The sequence below is a fragment of the Bubalus bubalis genome, chromosome 2, assembly GCF_019923935.1.
Source record: "Bubalus bubalis isolate 160015118507 breed Murrah chromosome 2, NDDB_SH_1, whole genome shotgun sequence".
NCBI classification, from domain to species: Eukaryota; Metazoa; Chordata; class Mammalia; order Artiodactyla; family Bovidae; genus Bubalus; species Bubalus bubalis.
The window spans coordinates 159,522,107-159,543,428 of record NC_059158.1 but is presented as its reverse complement, the minus strand read 5'-3'; the positions used below and the strand labels follow the sequence as shown (position 1 = coordinate 159,543,428).

At 53.0% G+C, this 21,322-nt stretch overlaps 1 protein-coding gene across 3 annotated transcripts; it reads left to right on the top strand.

The window, feature by feature from the left end:
* The first annotated feature begins 773 nt into the window (after positions 1 to 773).
* PTPRN (protein tyrosine phosphatase receptor type N) lies at positions 774 to 20,127 on the top strand. 3 transcript variants are annotated; one of them, XM_006058973.4, is made up of 23 exons: positions 774 to 967; positions 2,405 to 2,455; positions 2,724 to 2,837; positions 5,534 to 5,630; positions 6,606 to 6,867; positions 6,950 to 7,304; positions 7,729 to 7,860; positions 9,080 to 9,114; positions 9,790 to 10,064; positions 10,276 to 10,362; positions 10,662 to 10,741; positions 10,927 to 10,991; positions 11,642 to 11,860; positions 12,281 to 12,481; positions 12,582 to 12,684; positions 12,881 to 12,954; positions 13,164 to 13,241; positions 13,364 to 13,483; positions 14,722 to 14,888; positions 18,209 to 18,262; positions 18,925 to 18,989; positions 19,197 to 19,270; positions 19,478 to 20,127. In XM_006058973.4, exons 1-23 carry the CDS (start codon positions 853 to 855, stop codon positions 19,547 to 19,549), a joined length of 2,895 nt encoding a protein of 964 aa, XP_006059035.3. In that variant the 5' UTR covers positions 774 to 852; the 3' UTR covers positions 19,550 to 20,127. The 3 variants fall into 3 exon arrangements, with proteins under 3 accessions (XP_006059035.3, XP_006059034.3, XP_044793772.2); XM_006058972.4 differs by having other exon boundaries at positions 775 to 967; positions 12,582 to 12,729; XM_044937837.2 differs by lacking the exon at positions 10,276 to 10,362 and having other exon boundaries at positions 775 to 967; positions 12,582 to 12,729.
* Positions 20,128 to 21,322: the final 1,195 nt, after the last annotated feature.

The following is a 21,322-nucleotide window of genomic DNA, read 5'->3' as shown; positions in this document are numbered from 1 at the left end:
CCTTTAAGATTGACTGGATGGATCTCCTTGCAGTCCAAGGGACTCTCAAGAGTCTTCTCCAACACCACAGTTCAAAAGCATCAATTCTTCGGTGCTCAACTTTATAGTCTAACTCTCACATGCATACATGACTACTGGAAAAACCATAGCTTTGACTAGACAGACCTTTGTTGGTCAAGTAATGTCTCTGCCTTTTAATATGCTGTGTAGGTTGGTCATAGCTCTTCTTCCAAGGAGCAAGCGTCTTTTAATTTTATGGCTACAGTCACTATCTGCAGTGATTTTGGAGCCCCACAAAATAAAGTCTCTCACTGTTTCCATTTTTTTTCCATCCATTTGCCATGAAGTCATGGGACCAGATGCCATGATCTTAGTGACAGAGGAATCATTAATTGAGATGCGAAAGAGGACACATTCTCTTCACTTTTATGCTCCACATCTTAAGGTTATCCTTATCACTTATCCTTCCTGGTCCCCACCCAACGGGAACCCTTCCTGCCAACCCTGAGACTGGGTGATAGAGGCGGTGGCCCTTGGAGAGAAGAATATGTCAAGTTGAGGCCAAGCGAGAATTCTAAAGAGGCACCTACAGTTGGGTGTAGGAGGGCTGAGGTAAGTAGGAGCCCCACGAAGACTGCGCTTTTACGCCATGAATGACGCAAATCGACGCCAGAGCCGGGGGTGGGAATGTCGTCACCAGCCGCCTGGGGTTGGCAGAGTTGCGGCGAGAGGGGCGTGTAGACCCCGCCTCGGTGGGTGGGGAGTGGCAGGCCCCGCCTCGGCCCCGCTGGCAGGCTCGGGCTGGCGTCGCTGCGGCTCTGGCTGCCGGGCTGGAGAGCCGAGCCGGGAAGGATGCGGCTCCCGGGGCGGCCTGGGGGTCCCGGGGGATCGGGGGGTCTCCGGGTGCTACTCTGTCTGCTGTTGCTGGGCAGCCACCCGGGAGGCTGCAACGCCATTAGTGCCCACGGTCAGGAGGAAATGGGGGGTGGGGGCGGGTGCCGAGAGCAGAACTCGGTGGGGTGTGCTGGGGGTGTGGAGGGGAGGGAATGGGAAGTATCACGAAGGTCGGAACCTCGGCTGGAAGGTGTGTGTGGAGTGGGGTAGGGGGAGGCCCGGTGAGCGGAGAGAGAAGAGAGGGCGTCTGCGAGGAAAGGGGCGTAGGCCTGGAGGTGGGGCTGGGAACCCGGGGGCGGGACCTAAGAGAAGAGGGCTCAGGGCAAGTTTGGGGTTTGGGGAGAAGGAATGAGGGTGCGTGTGGACAGAGGGACCTAGAGACGGGATACAAGAGAAGGAAGTGTCCCCGAGGCGCCAAAAAGTGGCGGCGCTGAGGGGTGGAGGAGGGGAAGGAAGGAGAGAGAACCCTGATTTCCAGGCAGTAGAAGTCGGGCCCACGAGCTCCGGGGTCCCATATTTCCGTAGAGGATCAGGCCAAGGGAAGGGCCAGGGTTTCTCTCTTAGCGTGGAGAGGCCGATCGCTGTAATCTGATCTCCGATAAGAAGCAGACGGCTGGGGAAGGGGGCCAAAGAAGGTGAAGAGGGAGGGGTCGTCTCCCGCCCCCTCCCCACAGCCAGGCCTGGTGCTGACTCACATCTGAGCGGACGGAGACAGTCAGCGCTGACTCATGGGCAGGGGGAGGGTAGGGGCCAGGGGCGCGTGGGGGAAGGGGCGCAAGCTCGCAGTCTGACGCCCTACGTCCCCATCGGGCTTGGAGGCCAGGGCAAGGTACTTCTTGTGGCGCTGCGGGTTGGTTAGGGTGGAAGGCTGGAATGGCGGAGAGGTCAGGTCTTTTGAAGGCTCCTCACCCGGTCGCCCTTCCCTCCCCCATAACTGCTTCCAGGCAAACCCTCAGAGGCTCCGGGCTCAGAGCTTCAGCACCGCGAACAGCGCCAACAGCGCTAGGGCCACGGACTTAGAGGGACAGTGTGGGGAGCACTGCCTTAGAGCCATCCCACCCTTTCCCATGCGAAGCGAAAGTGTGCTAGGGTTCCCATCTCTTCTGAGTCCCAGGCCAGCATAAGATACTTTTGGAGATATGGGAAGGAAAGTCCCTTTTCCCTCTGAATTTGGACATAAACTACCCCGCAGTAATTCTATCAGAGTAGAAGTTTATGATTCTCCACCATCACCATCCCCACGCACCTGAAGGGCTTCTTCTCCCCATTACTTAGTTAAACAAACTGAGGCTTTTAGGGAAAGAATCCAAACTTGCAGATCTTTGAAAGCCAAAGCCAGATCCCCCACTTAAGAAGAGGAGGCCTCTTCCCTCCTCTCCTCCCAGCTTAAAGCCTTCCTTAGAATGAAAGACTGGATCCCATCTGCTTCCCCCTTCCCTAGCCTGTTCATCCATCTGACCACTGTATGCATGGGGGTATCTGAGCCTCTCTGCTCACCTGTTCTCTACAGGCTGTCTGTTTGACCGCAGACTCTGCTCTCATCTTGAAGTCTGTATTCAGGGTGAGTGAAACCGAAAGTAGGACTTACAAGTCGGTTGGGGGATGGGGGGAGGGTACACAATGAGACAGTAATGTGTGTGTGTGTGTGGGGGGGGGGGTCCCTGGAAGTCAGAAGGGGAATTGCACTTGGAGAGAAGGGGGGATGACCTGGAGGAGCAAAGCCCTCTGAAGCCAAGAGAGGAGATAGAGACAGAGCTGTCTATTTGCAACCTGGACTTTGGAAGGCCTCTTGTCCAAGCCCCCTGCTGACACCACTTTTGTGCTCTTAGATGGCTTGTTTGGACAGTGCCAGGTGGGAGTGGGGCAAGCCCGGCCCCTTTTGCAAGTCACATCCCCAGTTCTTCAACGCTTACAAGGTGTGCTCCGGCAGCTCATGTCCCAAGGTGAGGTCTAGATGCACTGGAGGAGAGAGGCTGTAACTTGGTTAGAGGAAATGGGGAAGGGAGGGGCCATCTGACTCCAGGTTTTCTCTCATGGAACATTCCTATCACACCCACTGTGGAGCCTCAACTTCCCAGACCTTACTGGAGACAGGAGTGGGAGTAGAACCCTAGAGATATGCTGTTCACACTTAGACTCTCTGGAGGAATCCAGAGGAGGCTTCTGGAGGAAGCCACTGGAAGAGGCCAGCATTCATCTCTTTGAGATCAGCCCACTCTCTGGAACTGACTGAGTATTCCAGAGCTGTGAATCCTGGGGTCCTCAGCCAGGAGAACACCCCACTCATTCAATTCATTCATTCAAATAAATTCATTCATTTATTGGGTACTTCTATGTGGCAAACATAGTTTTAGGTGTTTAGGATTTATCAAGGGGTGAAATGAAGATCTCTGCCTACTGGGGTTTATATTCAGGAGATGAAGGGAGGTGCTACATTATATAAATTAGAAAATATTAGTATGTTAGAAGGGGAAAAAAACAATTACAGCAGGATAAAGGGATCAGAAATGGTGAGGTAGGAAGCCATACTATTAAAATGAGTGGTCAAGATAGATCTTAGTGAGGCTATGAAATTTGAATAAATACATCAAGGAGGTGGGGATGTTTTCCAGAAGGTTATCTTAGGAAAGAGTATTTTGGTTGGCCAAGGATCTAGAACAAAAGCCCTAAGCATGAGTTTGAGGAACACCACGGAAAACACCTCTACAGAAGGCTGTAGAGGAGTGATGGAGAGGCAGAGCAGAAGATGCAGTCAGGTAGGTAATGATGTTCTAAGATTTTATAGGAGAATGTGTGGACTCTGACTATACTCTGAGTAAAAGAGGAAACCATCACAAGGTTCGAGCATAGGGGTACTTGATATCACTTCTACTTTAAAAGGATCACTCTTGCTGCTGTGCTGAGAATAGGATGTAGGGAATCAATGGTACAAACAGAAACACTAAACATTAAAATATTAACTATTCAGAAGTATAAACTTGGGGAAGGGGCGGGGCTCAGTTTTGATTATACTGAGTTAAGATGTCCACTCAATTAGAATGGAAAGTTGAGTATATAAGATTGGGTTTTGAAAGAGAGAGAGAAGTCTGAAGTAGAGATATAAATTTGGAATTCTTTGGTGTATAGATGGTAATTAAATCCATGAGATGGATGAAATAGTCAAGGGATTGAGTCAATATGAAGAAAAACCCTAAAGAATTCTATTAAGAGGACCAGGAGAAGGAGGGGAATCAACAAGAGAGACTGAGAAGGGAGAGCCAATGGGGTAGAAGGAGAAACAAGAGTGTTTGGTGTCCTAGAAGCTAAGTGAGAGTGTATCAAGGGGGAAGGAGTGATCAACAGTGTCAAATGATGGTGGTAGCTTAAGTAAGATGAGATCTGAGAACTGACCCTAGATTTAGATATGCAGAAGCCACTGGTGATCTTGATGATAGTTTTAGTAGAGTAGTTGGGGGGGGGAAATCCTGAATAGAGTGGGTAAGAGGGAATGGAAGGAAAGGAAGTGGATACAGCCAGCAGAGATAACACTTTCAAAGAGTCTTGCTATAAATAAATGGGGTGACAGCTGGAAGGGAATGTGGGGTTCAAACAGTATTTTTATTATAACATGGGAGAAATTGCATTGTGTTTGTATATGAATGGGAATAATTCAGTAGACAACAGGAGAAAACAATGATATAGGAAAAAGAGGAGAATTGTGGGGAAGATGTTCTTGAGTAGGTTAGCAGGGGATGAAATCTAGTGCCCAAGTGGAGGATTGACCTTTTATAGAAACACAGTTCATCTAATGTTAATAGGCAAAAAGGCAGGTATAGATCCCATGATATGAGTTAAAAGCAGTATGAGTATTAATCCAGAAGCAAGCAAAAAGGAATGGGAGTAGGTGGGACTGGAGAGTAGGAGGTTATCCTTTTAGAATAGATGACTGACTTTTCCTGCAAGCAGAGTTCATTGAGGGAAATGGTCAAACAGATCTGCCTTCAGGATAAGATGATGATAATGAAGGCTTAAAACAGGTGTATAAATGCTTTGGAGGTTTCCAAGCATTTTCAAGTCCCTGATTGCATTTAATCTTTACTACTGAACTGAACTGAACAGACCCATAAAGTATATGTTATTCCCACTTAAACCACCACCACCACCAAAATAAAGAAAACTAAGGTTCAGGATCAATAAAAATAAGGTGAATAATAATATTGATGATAGTAATAATAATAGCATTTATTGAATACTCATAATATGTCAGGTACTATTCTAACCATTTTATATTGTGTTTTAATTATCACAACAATTTTAGGAGGTATAAAGCCCCATTTTCCAGATGAGAGCACTAAGGCTCACAGAGGTTCAGCTAAGGACATACAGTTAGTAAGTGGCAGAGGATTTAAACCCAGTCTCACCGGAAGCAGTCTCATTTCCAGATTTGCACCTGGGGGAGGGGTGGGGGGAGGCGGAAAGGACAACTCAGATCACCCACCAGGTCTCTGGACCCCCTCCACTGCTCCTGGGCTCTTCCCAGTTCAGTACACTGCAGGGTAGAGCGTGCAGTTTTGATCTGTGCTGGCCCCTGTTACTGAGCCCTCAGACTGTCCCAAGCCTGAGGGACAATCTCCATCTCACTCTTTTCTCTCCCTGGAAGGACTGTCCTGGCATGATGACCTCACCCAGTATGTGATCTCCCAGGAGATGGAGCGTATCCCCAGGCTTCGCCCCCCAGAGCCTCATCCAAGGGACAGGTAGGCATCATTTGTCATCAGCTCTAGCATTGCAAGGCTGGTGCATCTGTGGTCCTCCTGATGGAGAGAGGAAAGTATGTACAGAGACCAGCAGGTTAGGGCATGGGTGAAAAAGGCTCTGGCGTGGTCAATTGATATTCCCACATGCCCAACATGAGCTGAGCTCATCCCTGGGAATCTAGCAAAACAAGGGCATTCAAAACTGGGGGATTTTTTTTTTTTTTTTTTTTTTTTTTGCCGGATAAAGTCTTTTCTTAAAATTTTCATCATAGCATAGTTGATTCACAATGTTAAAGACTACTTTGAAACATTTGGACATTTGGTATTTTAAAAGAAGCATCAAAGCAGTCATCATGGAACAGATTAGAATTTTGTCAGACTGAGGCTGTTTAATGTTCATTTTTATTACTACATGGTAAGAAGTACCATCTTCCTATTATGGTTAGGGGCTCTGAAGGCATCATTCAGGCCCTGTAAAGCAAAGGAAAATAAATGAGGGCTTGGGGCTCAGAGGATGATACCAGGTGAAGAAGGCAGAGTTGGGTAAGGCAGGACATGGCATTGAATGTTTGGATGTGTACTTGGCGACATGCACACAGGGGCAAGCTGCAGCCACAGTTCATCTAGAGCAGTTCCCAGCTCCCTTCCTCTGCTCCCCACTCTCCCCTTTTCTGTCCTTAGCTTCATGCTTCATCAGCTCTGCTGCTGTGTTTCAGGGACCCAGGCATGCTTACCAAGGAGGTGATGACCTCTACCCAGGCGTAGACCTCTGGCCCTTCTCCACGCTACTCTCTCCTCTCCTGAGGCTACCTCATCTCTTGAGAGATCAGGTTTACTTTAGGCTAAGCCTGCCTGGCCCCCAGCATCTCTGCCTCATAGATTCTGTACACTGTTGCCCCACACAACCAACATGCGTGCGCACACACACACGCACACACACACACACACACACACACACTTTGCTTTCCTCCTCAGATCTGGCTTGGTGCCCAGGAGACCTGGTCCCGCTGGGGAGCTGCTTTTACAGGGCATCCCCACTGGCTCCGCCCCAGCTCCACAGCATCGGCTTCCTCGACCTTCAGTAGGTGGGGGCGGAGCTGGGGCAGGCTCCCCCCTGTCCCCTTTGCAGGCTGAGCTGCTGCCCCCTCTCTTGGAGCACCTGCTGCTGCCCCCACAGCCCCCGCATCCTGCCCTGAGTTATGAACCTGCCCTGCTGCAGCCCTACCTGTTCCATCAGGTGAGCTCTAGACACTGGCCCCCTCCCAACCCTAATCCCCATGCTGACATCTGCTCTTATCCCAATCTCTGGTTTCCCACAGTTTGGCTCCCGCGATGGCTCCCGGGGCTCAGAGAGCTCCCCAGGAATGGTCAGTGTTGACCCCCTGCCCAAGGCTGAAGCCCCTGCCTTCCTCAGCCGAGCTGGCTCCAAGGGCATGTTTGGGGCTCATCCTGGCCACTCCTATGGGGACCCTCCAGGGCCTCCACCTGCTCAGCTTTTCCAGGAGTCAGAGCTGTTCTACCTGGCCCAGGAGTCACAAGTGCCCAGCAGGGCCAGGGCACCAAGGCTGCCAGAGCCAGGGGGCAGCAGCCGGGCAGGGGACTCCTCGGAGGGCTATGAGGAGGAAGGACTAGAGGGTCGTGAGGAGACACCTCCTGCCCCAGCAGAGCAGCCAGGTAACCGTGGCCTCAGCATCCACTCCATGCCTATGGGGCTGCTTTCTGGGGGGGCAGAGCCGGGGGTTCTGTCCTGACTATGCATGCACTTGTTAATTTGTCCTTAAAGTCATCTGTACACTCAACTAATGCCTACTGACTGCCTGCTCTCTGCCAGGCATAAGTAGGCATTGAGGATACAGTAGTGGGTGGAGCTGATATGCCTTCTCCAGCTAGGGAATTGAGGAGTCCCTACTGGGCCTGAAGTTTGGTCTTGACACCCGAAGGGCTTTCCCCCAAAGTGTGGACAAAGATGGGAAGGGGAGGGCATCCGTGTCCTGGTGTCTGAGAAGTTCCTAAATGTGGGGGTCCCTGCCCACCTGCAAATTCATCCTGTAAGTTCATCCCGGCACCAGTCCTGAGCTCCGTGTCTGGCTCCCAGCAGATGTGACTCTGCAGAGAGTGGCCGCTGTGCTGGCGGGCTATGGTGTGGAGCTGCGTCAGCTGACCCCGGAGCAGCTCTCTACCCTCTCGACCCTGCTGCAGCTGCTGCCCAAGGGTGCTGGACTAAACCCGGGTGAGTGTCGGGGCAGAGAGACTGCCAACCCCACAGAGGCCTCTTGCCCCACTTCTCAAGGCCACAAGAAACAGTCTAGAGGGGAAGAGCCAAGCTCAGGGGAGGGAGTTGGTTTGAGACACGGAGTCATTGACAGCCATGGTCAGGAAGCAAGGGGTGAGGTGGTGAGCTGAGGAGTTAGAGCAGGAAAGGACTGGGAGATGGAAGTAATGGGGAAAGAAGCCAATGAGGGTGTGAGCTGGGGATCTGGAGGCACCGGGAAGGCTAGGCAGAAGATGCTGAGGACCTAAGGTCATTGTCAAGAAGCCACTAATTGACAGGTAAGAGAGGACTGTGCAAAGAATAGCTTTGAGGGATGTGGCCAAAAATAGGGAGGAGTTGATCAAGCAATGGTTGCTTAGAAGGTAAAGAGTCTGCCTGCAATGTGGGAGACCTGGGTTCCATCCCTGGATCAGGAAGATCCCCTGGAGAAGGAAATGGCAACCCCACTCCAGTGTTCTTGCCTGGAAAATCCCACGGGTGGAGGAGCCTGGTGGGCTACGGTCCGTGGGGTCACAAAGAATCAGATACGACCGAAGTGACTGAGCGTGCATGCATGAAGCAGAAGGGACTTCCCCAGGTGGCGCTCGTGGTAAAGAACCTGCCTACCAATGCAGGAGACATAAGAGACGTGGGTTTGATCTCTGGGTTGGGAAGATCTCCTAGAGGAGGGCACAGCATCCCGCTCCAGAATCCCGTGGAGCCTGGCGGGATACAGTTCATGGGGTCACAAAGAGGCGAATACAACTGAAGTAACTGAGCCCATGATGCAGAAGCCCAGAAGCATGGGGCTTCCCAGGTGGTACAGTGGCAAGGAATCCACCTGCCAATGCAGGAGAAACAAAAAAAGTGGGTTCAATCCCTGAGTCAGGAAGATACCCTGGAGAAGAGCATGGAAATCCAGTCCAGTATTCTTGCTTGGCGAATCCCATGGACAGCGGAGCCTGGTAGGCTACAGTCCCTGCAGTCACAAAGAGTCAGACATGACTGAGGGACTAACACACTCAGAGGCATGAGGCCATGCTTAGGATGAACTCAACAACAGCCTCGGTTACTGACTGCCAGGAGAGCCCATAGCAGATGCCACAGACTCAGAGCTACCAGCCCTTTCTCCTACCTGCGTTGTGTGGACCTTGGCCTTGGCCCTTTGCCCAGAGTTTTGTTTTTCCTGTCTCTACAGGAGGAGCTGTAAACGTTGGAGCTGACATCAAGAAAGTGAGTTTGCAACACCTCCCTGACCCATAAGGCAGCAAACGCCCTTAGCTGAAATCTAAATCTCAGGCTCAGGACCCAGAATCTGTATTCTCTGACCCTTCAACAGAGGCCCGGAGGCTGCAAGTCATTGTTTAAAGTCTCACCTCAGGCTGAAGGCAGAGGTGGGACCAGAAGCAAGAATTCTTGATTCACTGCTTTTTTTTCACTACGGTCGTGTCAGACCATGCTCTTGAAATGAGATCCTTAGGCAAAGGGAGGGAAGGGAGCAGGCAGGCTCCTGACTGCCCTACAGCTTGAGGCTCTGTCCGTTTCACACGTTGGATTTCTAAGATTGTGTGGCTAAACAAAAGTTGAAAAAGCACTGCCTGCCTGTTCATCTTCTCCCCTAACTCCAGCTTTCCTCACTCTGGAATTTCTCCCCACTCCAGCTCCATCCTGTCGATTATTACTTATCATGAATAATCATTCATTCAGCCCTTTATTCATTCATTCATTCATTCACTTGGCTCACTTTCCTGGATGCCCTCTCAGTACCCAATGCTGACCTGGGTCTGGGGATAAAAAGAGAAACGAGTCATAAGCACCCCTATGGGAACTCAGGGTCCAGATTGTAGACCCCCTTTCCTTAACCCCTTCACTGTTAGAGACCTTACCTCTAACCTATCTTCTAAACAGACAATGGAGGAGCAGGTTCAGGGCGAAGACCCAGCAGAGCCTCCACCCCCAATGCCCTCCCTGCCTGGATCCCCCACGGGCAGTTCCACCTCCAATAAAGCCCAGAAGGAGCTGAGCACTGGATCCTCTGAGACCCCAAAAGCTGCTGGCCCCCCCGCCACGCCGGTCCTGGTAGAGAAGAAAAGCCCGCTGGGCCAGAGCCAGCCCACCATGGCGGGGCAGCCCTCCACTCGGCCATCAGCAGAGGAATACGGCTACATTGTCACCGACCAGAAGTAAGGGCTCCCACGCGGGGCAGCCTCTTGTTCCCTTGGGGGTTGGGCTGGCCTGCCTTGGGAGGTAGAGAGCAGAAGCGCAGATGTGAAGTAGATGGGGGTGGGGGGACTGCTCTGCACCCCTGGATGTCTTGGCACCCTTGGAGGGTGTTTCAAGAAAGTGGCCAAGAGGGTCCCCACTTTCCTTCCTCTACCGGCTCTGCAACTCCAGGCCCTTGAGTCTGGCTGCGGGAGTGAGGCTGCTGGAGATCCTGGCTGAGCACGTGCACATGTCCTCGGGCAGCTTCATCAACATCAGGTGGGGCTCAATCTGGCTGGTAGCTTGAAGGGGGTGGGGCCTAGGGGGCTCAGGGGAGGAGGGGAAGACAAACTCCAGGTAAGGGGCCGAGGTCAGGTCACAGATGTTTCCAGCTTCATTGAAGGTACAGCCACACTTTGCCCTGCTGCTGGCCTGTCCAGTATCTTCCCTCCTGAAACACCCTCGTATGGCATGGGTTTCAGCCCCATCCTCTAATAGGGAGAGGACCAGAGCGGATCTCTCATTTTGAATCTGGGATCTGTGATGGGTGAGGCAGTAATATACCTCCTATTCGGCAGTGTCGTGGGACCAGCCCTTACCTTCCGCATCCGGCACAATGAACAGAACCTGTCTTTGGCCGATGTGACCCAGCAAGCCGGTAATTACTTCTTCACCCCAGCCCTAGTTGTATAGACCCAGACCGGTGGCTGATGCTCTCCTTGAAATATTCCCAGATCCAGGAATATTCCCAGACCCGGGCCCGGCCTGCCACAGGGCATTGCATGGCATGGGGTGGAGACCATATAGGGGCTGGAGAGGATCTGACCTCCATCCTCCCTGCAGGGTTGGTGAAGTCTGAACTGGAAGCACAGACAGGGCTCCAGATCTTGCAGACAGGAGTGGGACAGGTATGAGATAACTGAAGAATCAGTCAAAGTCCCTGCTGGCTGATGCTGCCCACCAGAAATGAAGGCAGTCTTGGCAGAACAGGAGCTGAAATACACCACCTTTGCTGAAGCAGCCCTCCTCCATACAGTTTTCTTTCCAACCAGCAGATGGCCCCAGTGGCTCCAGCTCCCTGCAGGATCAGCCTTCTATAGGCAGCCAGGTCACCTGGAAGAACTACCTGAGATGGCCCAGCCATCCATAGATATGCTAGAGCAAAGTCTCAGATTCCAAGGGAAAACACTACACAGAAAGGACTTTGACCTCAAAATATGCTTCTATTATGCATCCAACACTGATGCCTCATGTTCTACTATTTGACTTCCTGGGTCTCTATACTTCTCTACATCCATTTTTTAATGCAAAAACTCCTAGGGAGAGTCACCCACTAAGTCTCTGGCAGTACAATGTGGTTGAGTTGGTCCCATGGGGATTGAGAAAGGGATCTTGGGTCTACATGAGTCCCTCTGCCTGTACCACCATGTCCCTGCCTCTCAGCTTTTCCCCAGGAGATATCCTAGCAGGGAGTGGGGTGTGGGACAGGAGTGAGGAGCAGCTCCTAAGTCTCCCCCCACCACCACTGCCCACCTTGATTCTAACCTTGTTCCCACAGAGGGAGGAGGCAGCCGCCATCCTTCCCCGACCAGCCCACAGCACTTCTCCCATGCGGTCCGTGCTCCTTACTCTGGTGGCCCTGGCAGGCGTGGCTGGGCTGCTCGTGGCCCTGGCAGTGGCTCTGTGTGTGCGGCAGCATGCACGACAGCGGGACAAGGAGCGCCTGGCAGCCCTGGGACCCGAGGGGGCCCATGGTGACACGACCTTTGAGTACCAGGTGTGCAGCCCCAGAAGCTTGTTGATGAAAAGGAATGGAAGGGGCTCAGGAGTCTGGGTCTCATGTAAGATGAGGGCAGGGAGTTGGATATCCAGGCAGGGGCTGGAGAAGCCCCAGCAAGGGGGTGTCGTGGGGGCATTTTGAATGGATGGGAATTGAGAACAGGTGGTTCCTGAAGTTCTCCCCAGTACCACCATTCAGGGGGTTCTGGATTCTGCTCTGTAATATCTGAGGTTGTCATGGGCCACACCCAAGCAGAACAGCCCTGGAAAGGATGAGGCAGAAGACCCCACCCCAGAGGAGACAGGTTTCATTCAAAAGCAATCCAGGACCATCCTAAGGACTCTGTTGAACTGAGTCCAGGACTCTGTTGCAAAGGCTTCAGGAGAACATGGATCCTGCCCTGTCCTTCTTCTGCAGGATCTATGCCGCCAGCATATGGCTACAAAGTCCCTGTTCAACCGGGCGGAGGGTCCACCCGAGCCTTCTCGGGTGAGCAGCGTGTCCTCCCAGTTCAGCGATGCTGCCCAGGCCAGCCCCAGCTCCCACAGCAGCACCCCGTCCTGGTGTGAGGAGCCCGCCCAAGCCAACATGGACATCTCCACGGGACACATGATTCTGGTCAGGATGGGGCATGGGCCCAGAGGCAGGGAGGGGACCGGGTGGTGGGAGGGGCAGGGCTGGCAGTGGGGGCCGGCGCCAGGCTGTGGTGTCCCTGCAGGCCTACATGGAGGACCACCTTCGGAACAGGGACCGCCTGGCCAAGGAGTGGCAGGCCCTGTGTGCCTACCAGGCGGAGCCCAACACCTGTGCCACCGCCCAGGGTGAGGGCAACATCAAAAAGAACCGCCACCCTGACTTCCTACCCTGTGAGTGAGTCCTGTTGGCCCAGCCTTCTGTCTGCTGGGAGTCCGGAGGGCTTGGGGTAGGGGCTGGGCTCCTGGCTGAGGCTGAGTGGCAGAGGTACCAGGACCCCAGTGACCGGAGGGGTTTCTGGGGTGGGGTGTGGGGTCTGTGCAGATGACCATGCTCGCATCAAGCTGAAGGTGGAGAGCAGCCCTTCTCGGAGCGATTACATCAACGCCAGCCCCATTGTGAGTGGCTCCCATATCCTCCCCCATATTCATCCTGCCCCTATAGACTCCATTTCCTGCTCCCCAAGGCCCTGGAATTGTGGGCCTGATATCTGGCATGGAAACAGGAGTTCCGAGGCTCCCCCAGACCCTGGCCTGCTCCCTTTGACCAGACCTCTCCATAATGGCGTTTCCTATTCTGGTTCATGATGTATTTTCCCTGCCCCCAGATTGAGCACGACCCTCGGATGCCAGCCTACATAGCCACACAGGGCCCGCTGTCGCATACCATTGCAGACTTCTGGCAGGTGGGCTTTTGGAGGGAGGGTGTCTCCAGGGACCGGGGTCCCTTGTGGGCAGCCAGGGCCAACCAGGTCCCAGGGAGGTTAGAATGGAGCTGACCCAGGTGCTAGACATCATCTGTCCCTAGATGGTGTGGGAGAGTGGCTGCACTGTCATCGTCATGCTGACCCCGCTGGTGGAGGACGGTGTCAAGCAGTGTGATCGCTACTGGCCGGACGAGGGTTCCTCCCTCTACCACGTCTATGAGGTCAGCAGAACCCCACGGCCAGGAGAAAATGGGGGTGGGGAAAGTGGGCGGTGCACCCTTCATACATGTGCAACTGTATATGTATATAAACATCCATGTATTACACACATTCACACATGCTGTGCTGTGCTTACTCACTCAGTCGTGTCCAACTCTTTGAGACCCCATGGACTGTAGCCCGCAAGGCTCCTCTATCCGTGGGGATTCTCCAGGCAAGAATACTGGAGTGGGCTGCCATGCCCTTCTCCAGGGCATCTTCCGAACCCAAGAATTGAACCCAGGTCTCCTGCATTGCAGGTGGATTCTTTACCATCTGAGCCACCAGGAAAGCATTCACATACATACATATACGCATATACGTGTGTGTATATGTGTGTCTAGTCTAGGGCTGAAAAGCACTTGTAGGGACCTATGATGAAAGGTACAAATATAAAACTATAAAACCACTGAAACTAAGGTAAGAAGCTAAAAGCCAGGAGTACAGTTTTGAGACAGGGAAGATAAGTATACTTGAAGACTAAGACTTAGTCCTACTTTTATTGAGTCTAGTTTAGATCTGAGTTTCTTGGAGGCCAAAGCAAAGAAAGAAATACTGCCAATCACACATGTTGCTGATGAAAAATAGAAAAACACTGGGGGGGTCTGGGCAGAGACAAAGTAGAGGAAGAAGAAACATTCCTGACCAATAGGAAGTGACCCCTCTCCCCAATAAAACAAGAGATATTATTTGCACAACAGAAGCTTCTTATCTCTAAGTGAGCTCTGGATAACAAATTTTCAGCATTAGATGAGCACACAATACTTTCTCTTTTTAAGCTTTAAAAATTGGTCCTGCTTGGGGTTAAAGAAAAAAATCAAATGAAAATACAGAATTTTATCAAAGTTTATGGTGTGTAACACAGACACTGTGCTAGTCTTTGCACAAAACAGGAATGAGACACTGATTTCAGGAAGCACACAGGACTTCCCGGAGGGTCCAATGGTTAAGAATCCGAGCTGCCACTGCAGGGGGCACGGGTTCGATCCCTAGTCGGGGAGCTATGGTCCCGCTGTGCGGCCAAAAAGACTAGTTGTGTCTAGGTGGAAAAGCCTCCAGTTGTCCTGAGCAGTCCATAAGTTCTAGACACAGATGGCTAGGGTTCTTGGGGACAGCTGACTGAGCTTCCTAACTGGCCTGGGAGGCCGGGAGGATTTGGAGAGGCCCTGCCGCGCTCAGGCCTGCGCGCCCACCCTCGCAGGTGAACCTGGTGTCAGAGCACATCTGGTGCGAGGACTTCCTGGTGCGGAGCTTCTACCTGAAGAACGTGCAGACCCAGGAGACGCGCACGCTCACGCAGTTCCACTTCCTCAGCTGGCCGGCAGAGGGCACCCCGGCCTCCACCCGGCCCCTCCTGGACTTCCGCAGGTGAGCCGGCACCCCTGGGCGGTGGGGCGGCCCGAGGAAGGCTCCCAGAAGCCCGGGAGAGAGCAGCCCAGGAGCAAGGGGGCCGGGAGCCGGGCTCTGGCGCCTCCCCGCAGCCTATCAGCTTCTTCTGGGGCCCCAGGTCAGGAGAGGTAGGCTCTCTCGCCCGACCTGGAGCCTCAGCTTCTGGTCTGCTGGTGTCCCCTTCTAGACACCCCCAAACCAGGACTGACTCTGACCTCCTGGCGTCCCTTTCCGGACACCACCCCCCAAACCAGGACTGACGCTCTGTCTCGCTGTGCCCATCCGTCCACTGCTGTGGTCCAGCTCCTGACTGCTTGCTCTCTCTGCTGGCTGGCTGCCTCTTCCCTCTCTCTTGCCCTCTTTTTCTATCTCCCACTCTTTCTCCATAACCTTCTCCCTCCGCCCCCCTATACCCTGAAAGGCTCATCTTGTTTCTAGCCCCCTCCCTCCCTGTCTCCTTCTCCTTGATCCTTGCTATTTCCTCCTGTCCTGTGTTTCCTGGTGTCCAGTCTCTATGTCTGCTGTCCCCCTGCTTTCTCTCACTCCCCCCTGCCTTCCCCCTTCTTTACCCTCTGTATCTCTTTGCTTCTGTTTTTATTTCTTTCCCTCTTTCCCTCCCTTCCTTCCCACTTTTCTCTCCCCCACCCTCCCTCTCCCCCTCAGCTCTCTCTCCATCGTTCTGTCTCTCAGTCTGTCTCACTCCCCCACTCCATCCACATTTCCCCGCTCTGCACCTCTCCCTGTTCCATCTCTCAGCTGTTTCCTCCACCTCCCTCCCATCTCTGCCTATTTACTCTGCCTCTCTTTGTCTCTGTCTCCCCCCTCCTCTCTTTCTCTACATGTCTGCCTCTCCGTTGCTCTGTCTGTCTCCCCTCTCTGCTCCTCCCTCTTCTCTCTCTCTCACGGCTGCCAGCGTCATTTTTGTGATCTGCAGCTAGTATTCTCACTCCAGTTGCATAGTCACAAAAGTGATCACTGGCAGGTGTGGCCGCTGCATGGATGGGACATGAGGACATGTGGCCCAGGGACCACCCTGAAGGGCGCTGGGAGAGCTGGGGGCTGGGGAGATTCAGGGAAAGGACAAATACTATCAAAGGGAGTGGGGGGAGCGGATCTTTGGACTCTTGGGGACTCATGGAACCAGGTGGGGGCTGGGACAGGAAACCAACAGGGGGACTTGCCCTCTTCAGATGCTAAAACCGTGTCCAGGCCTCCAGAGGGCCCTGCCTTCCCTCCACAGATAGGTGGCTGAGAAGCCTGCTGCCATGGCAGGGACCTCATCCACACTGCAGCTTCCTCCTGCTTCTCTGCCCCTTGCCAGGCCTCTCTGAGGTCTCTAGGTGCTGGGCAGAAAGCAGAGGAACAGAACTGGGGTGGGAACCTGGGGGTAGTTTCTGAGCCTCAGGACAATGGTTTCTAACTGGGGTCCATGCAACCTGAGGTACAGGCTTCTTGAAGGGTATCAGGGGTAATTTTTGTTTTCCATATTTAAAAATCTTTATAAAATGAGTGCATGGATTTATTTTAAGACTGTACAGGTAAGTGAAAAGGTTATGTTTCTTTGCTTCAGGCTGGAATTATGTAAACTCAATTGGCTTAGAAACCCAGAACAAATTAATTGCTGCTTTAATAAATGTTTTGGTGAAGGTCCATCAGAGGGAAGGCAAAATAAATTTTGAAGTCTTAGAAAATGACTCTGATCAAGTTTCTTGATCTCCATCTGTTTTCTTACCTGTGAAATGAGATTGGTGACCCATACCTTAAGGGATTGTTACAAAAGTCAATAGCATGACATCTATAAAATCTACTTTAAGTGCCAGGTACATAGCAAAAGTAAAAGTCGCTCAGTCGTGTCCGACTTTTTGTGACCCCCTGGACTATACAGTCCATGGGATTCTCCAGGCCAGAATACTGGAGTGGGTAGCCTTTCCCTTCTCCAAGGGATCTTCACAACTCAGGAATAGAATCCAGGTCTCTTGCATTGCAGGTGGATTCTTTACTGAGCCATCAGGGAAGCCCAAAAATACTGGAGTAGGTAGCCTATCCCTTCTCCAGTGGATTTTCCTGACCCAGGAATTGAACTGGGGTCTCCTGCATTGCAGGTGGATTCTTTACCAGCTGAGCTATCAGGGAAGCCCCAGCACATAGCAAAGGCTCTGTTAATTCTAAGTACTATTTGTTGTCATTATTATTAACTGATTGGGAACCACCGTGACAACTTCTGTTCAGCCCCAGTCCTGATCTACCAGCCGATACGCTAAGGAATCATGTGGACTCCTAGAAAACCATTCAAGTCACCTGGCCCCAGCAAGTCTGGGGGTACCAGACTGGGAGACCACTAAGTTCCAAGCTCCTCTGCAATGCTCTAATAACCCCTCAAAAGGTTCTCCCTCACCCTTGTCCTTTGGGAGTATCAGGAGTCTGCAAGTGACTCTCAAATCAGGAATGTCAAAAGGAACAAGGGCAGGTTAGACTGGGCCACGAGAGAGGGAGAACCCACCTGCTCCTTGCTGAGCTGTGGTCCAAGAAGCAGAGTCTGAGGTCCAGGTGGAACCACAGTCTGAATATGACCCAATCACAGAGCACCTGTGCTGGGGTAAGACTTATCCAGGGAGACAGTGGGCGGCAGCATATTCAGAGCTGAGGGGTTGTCATCCCCTTGCCAGAGGAACTCTGCACCCAGGGCTACAACCAGACCTCACTGCTGGTGAGGACCACAAGGAGCCTGGGTGGGGAGGGGAACACCCAGGGGCAGAGCAATAGTGTGCTCTGACACTCTTGAAGTCACCTGAACACCTATCCTCCCTGAACTTCAGGCAGGGGAGACTGTTAATATTATGACACTTTATCTTTAATAGTGCCATCATGTAATGAGCACCTACTGTGTGCCAGATTTAGCACTTAGTCCTTTATATGGATTAGCTCATAATCCATGTAATAAGAACCCTAAGAAGGAGGTTACTATTACTATCATACCCCTTTTACATGTAAGAAAACTGAGGCTTCAAAGGTTTTTATCGGTTGATCTGATTTATCAGGTTTTATCTGATAAATCAGAGCAACTGATTTATCAGTTGTTCCAGGTGCATAGCCTAGGCCTATAGCGACAAGGCAAGTCCAGTGCCCCCCAACACCATCTCTGGTTCTTAGCCTCCAGCCACGACTCCTCCGTCCAGCCCTCTTCCCTCCTCGGCCCTGGGCAGGTGGGGAGAAAAGGAAGACAGGCCCACGGGTGTGTCTCTCAGCTCCCCTTTGCCTCTGCTGGTGCCCCCTGGCCTCATGCCCATTTCTTGTTGCAGGAAGGTGAACAAGTGCTACCGGGGCCGCTCCTGCCCCATCATTGTGCACTGCAGGTGCGTACGGGACTGGAGGGGGGTGGGGGGTGGGCGGACAGGCCAGGCCCAAGCCAGAGGGCCCTGAAGGGGGCACATTCCTGGTTCCCACCCCCCTCCAGTCCTGCTCTCCGTGTGCATCTCCCAAGCACGCTGTTTGCCTGTCCCCTTGATACCAGCAAACAACAGCCCATAGGCCAAATTCAGCATACCATCTATTTTCTTAATGGCCCATGAGCTAAGAATGATGTCCCCATTTTTAAATAGTTGAAGGAAAAAAAAGAACACACGACAGAGGCTATATGTGGCCCACAAAGTTGAAAATATTTACCATCTTGCCATTTACATAAGACGTTGGCTGAAGGAAAGCCTGCCCAGTGGCTGGAAATGGCTATTCCCATTCCCTCTCACTGCCTCCACCTCAGGGTGGAGCCAGGGCTCTCCTTTTCAGTTGGCTCACTTCCCAAGAGACACCCCATGAGTCACAGGTTCCCCACTCAAGGCCCAATTCTCAGGACCCAGGAGCTGTGACCCCATCCCTAATCCTCGGCTTACTCGTGCCCTCCAATGCCGCAGCTAACCCTAACGGCTCCACCACCGTCTCCACCCCAGGCCTCCATGTCCCCTCCCCTCCCCCTTCCCGCTGGGTCCCCAGCTCAGCCTGTCACCATCTCCTCCTGCAGTGATGGTGCAGGGAGGACAGGCACCTACATCCTCATCGACATGGTACTGAACCGCATGGCGAAAGGTGAGGCCCCGCCCCACCACGTCCCCAGCCCAGCCCCAGATTAGAGTCTCCCCAACCCCTGGGGTCACAGGAGTTCGTGGAGGGCAGGTTGCCACACCCCCAGGTAGTCCTCTGAGCCTCCCATCCCAAGATGCCCTAGGCTTTCTGGGTCCTCCCTCCTCTGGACACCCTCTGAGCATCTGTGTGTCCCCACACCCCTCCCACCAGGAGTGAAGGAGATCGACATTGCTGCCACCCTGGAGCATGTCCGTGACCAGCGGCCTGGCCTTGTTCGCTCTAAGGTGACTGTTTCTCTCTACACCCACCCTAGCCATGACCTTTCCCCAGGGAAAGTGGCAGTGGCCTGCCTCTCCTGCCTGCCTCCAAATCTCCCCCAGGAGGGCTCCCTCCTTCTCCCCCAAGTAACCGCCCCAAAGCTGCGCCCCCATCCCAGGGCAGGAGCAGAAGCCGAGCCTCCCCATAACCCTCCTCCCTCTACCCTTCCCCAGGACCAGTTTGAGTTTGCCCTGACAGCTGTGGCGGAGGAGGTAAATGCCATCCTCAAGGCCTTGCCCCAGTGAGACCCCTGGGGCCCCTCAGTGGGCAGCCCAGCCTCCACTCCCTCCTTGCCTGTGTGAGCATCTATCTGTGCACTCGCTCTCACCGCCACACCCGCCACCTCGGCCCCTCCTGGGTATGTCCAGCCCTTCCAAGAGGAGCGTGTAAGGAAGGGGAAGCAAGATGGGGCATACAGGAACCCCCGGTGTCCCCTGGGGGAGCTGGCAGCCAGTCAGAAGGAGAGGAAAGTCATGGGCACCAAATTCTACCCACAATCTCCTCCTGTCCAAGTTCCCTGACCCCCATTTCCCGCCACTCTGGATGCTCCCAATATGTCTGTGTGGACGCCCTCCGCCCTCCAGTGTGGCTAGAATGGGGCAGAGGGGCCACCATGCCCAGATCGTTCTGCTCCCCTAGCCCCTGCTGCCCGCTGTCCTGCCTCCATGACCCACACTGTGGCCCTTGCCCCTCCTGCCCCCTCCCCTCACCCTTCCGCCACGTGCCACTCAACTCACTCCCCCTGGCACAAGAGAACATTTCTGGAAAAATCTACTTTTGTATCAATGTGAATAAAGTTAGTGTGTCGTGTGTGCAGCTGCAACCCAGACCTCCTACGCATTTCTCTGCTCTGCTTCCAGGCTTCAGCCCCAGCCTCAGCCTGGAGCAGGCCCTGCTGTGTTTCAGGAGGTGCAGACAATTATGGGAGAGCCAGGCAGTGGAGTCAGGCTCTTCAAGGCTTGCATGGAAGCAAATGACAATCGGGCAGTAGTTTTTTATGCTGTACTTCCTACATGTCTGATAGCCTCCAAGGTCCTTGACAACCATTAACTGGTTTAATCTTCAGGACACGCTACCAATTAGCCCCATTTTATAGACAGAGAGACTGCACAGAACTTGCCTGAGGTACCACGACTAGTTAAGTGGTGGAGTTGGGATTCCAACACAGGCACGCTTGGCCTCTGTGCTGCATCTCCTCTCAGTTCTAGGGCAGCATCTTCGCACCCTTCGGCCTCAGGAATAATACACATCATGCAGGATGGAGGTTAGGACTGAATGAGGTGATACAGGCCAAGTGCTCACCACAGCTTAAGCAGAATTAGCTAAACTCTGGTAACGACTCACAGACTAGGCCTGTGAGATGTCACAACATCCATTCACCTCAGGGCAAAGGGCACTTTCTCCCCATTCCCCTGGAATGCCCCCACTCTGTATGGCCTCAGAGGAGACTCCATCCGCGTGTTCCTTGGACAACAGTGGTACACACAGAAATGAGGCAAAAACAGCCTTGAGCCTGGAGCTACTCAGGAATTAGGGCCACCTCACCCTCCCAAGGCTCAGAAAGTGAAAGTGTTGGTCACTCAGTCCTTTCCAGCTCTTCACAACCCCATGGACTGTAGCCCACCAGGCTCCTCTGTTCATGGAATTTTCCAGGCAAGAATACTGGAGTGGGTTGCCATTTCCTTCTCCAGGGGATCTTCCTGACCCGGGGATCAAACCCGTGTCTCCTGCATTGCAGGCAAAATTATTTACCGTCTGAGCCTCCAGGGAAGCCCAAGGCTCAGGCCCCCACATGAAAGATGGGCGAGTACCACCTGTCCTGCTCAGAGAGCGAAGGGACAGTGAGTGGACCTCTGGCCCCCCACCCCTCACCTGTGCTCTGCTGCAGCTCACCACCACTGTTGGTCATCGCAAAGGCTGGAAGTGGGCAGAAACTTCTGACAGATTCTCTCTCTCTCTCTCAAGACAGAGGCTTGAAATTCCTTTCAGAGCATGCTGCTTCCTTGTTTGGAGGAAAA

Coding starts and splice junctions, on each gene's coding strand:
- PTPRN (XM_006058972.4), top strand. CDS start 853: ATGCGGCTCCCGGGGCGGCCTGGGGGTCCCGGGGGATCGGGGGGTCTC. Junction 5,631..6,605: donor GAGCCTCATCCAAGGGACAG/GTAGGCATCATT, acceptor TTTCCTCCTCAG/ATCTGGCTTGGTGCCCAGGA. Junction 18,263..18,924: donor CCCATCATTGTGCACTGCAG/GTGCGTACGGGA, acceptor CTCCTCCTGCAG/TGATGGTGCAGGGAGGACAG.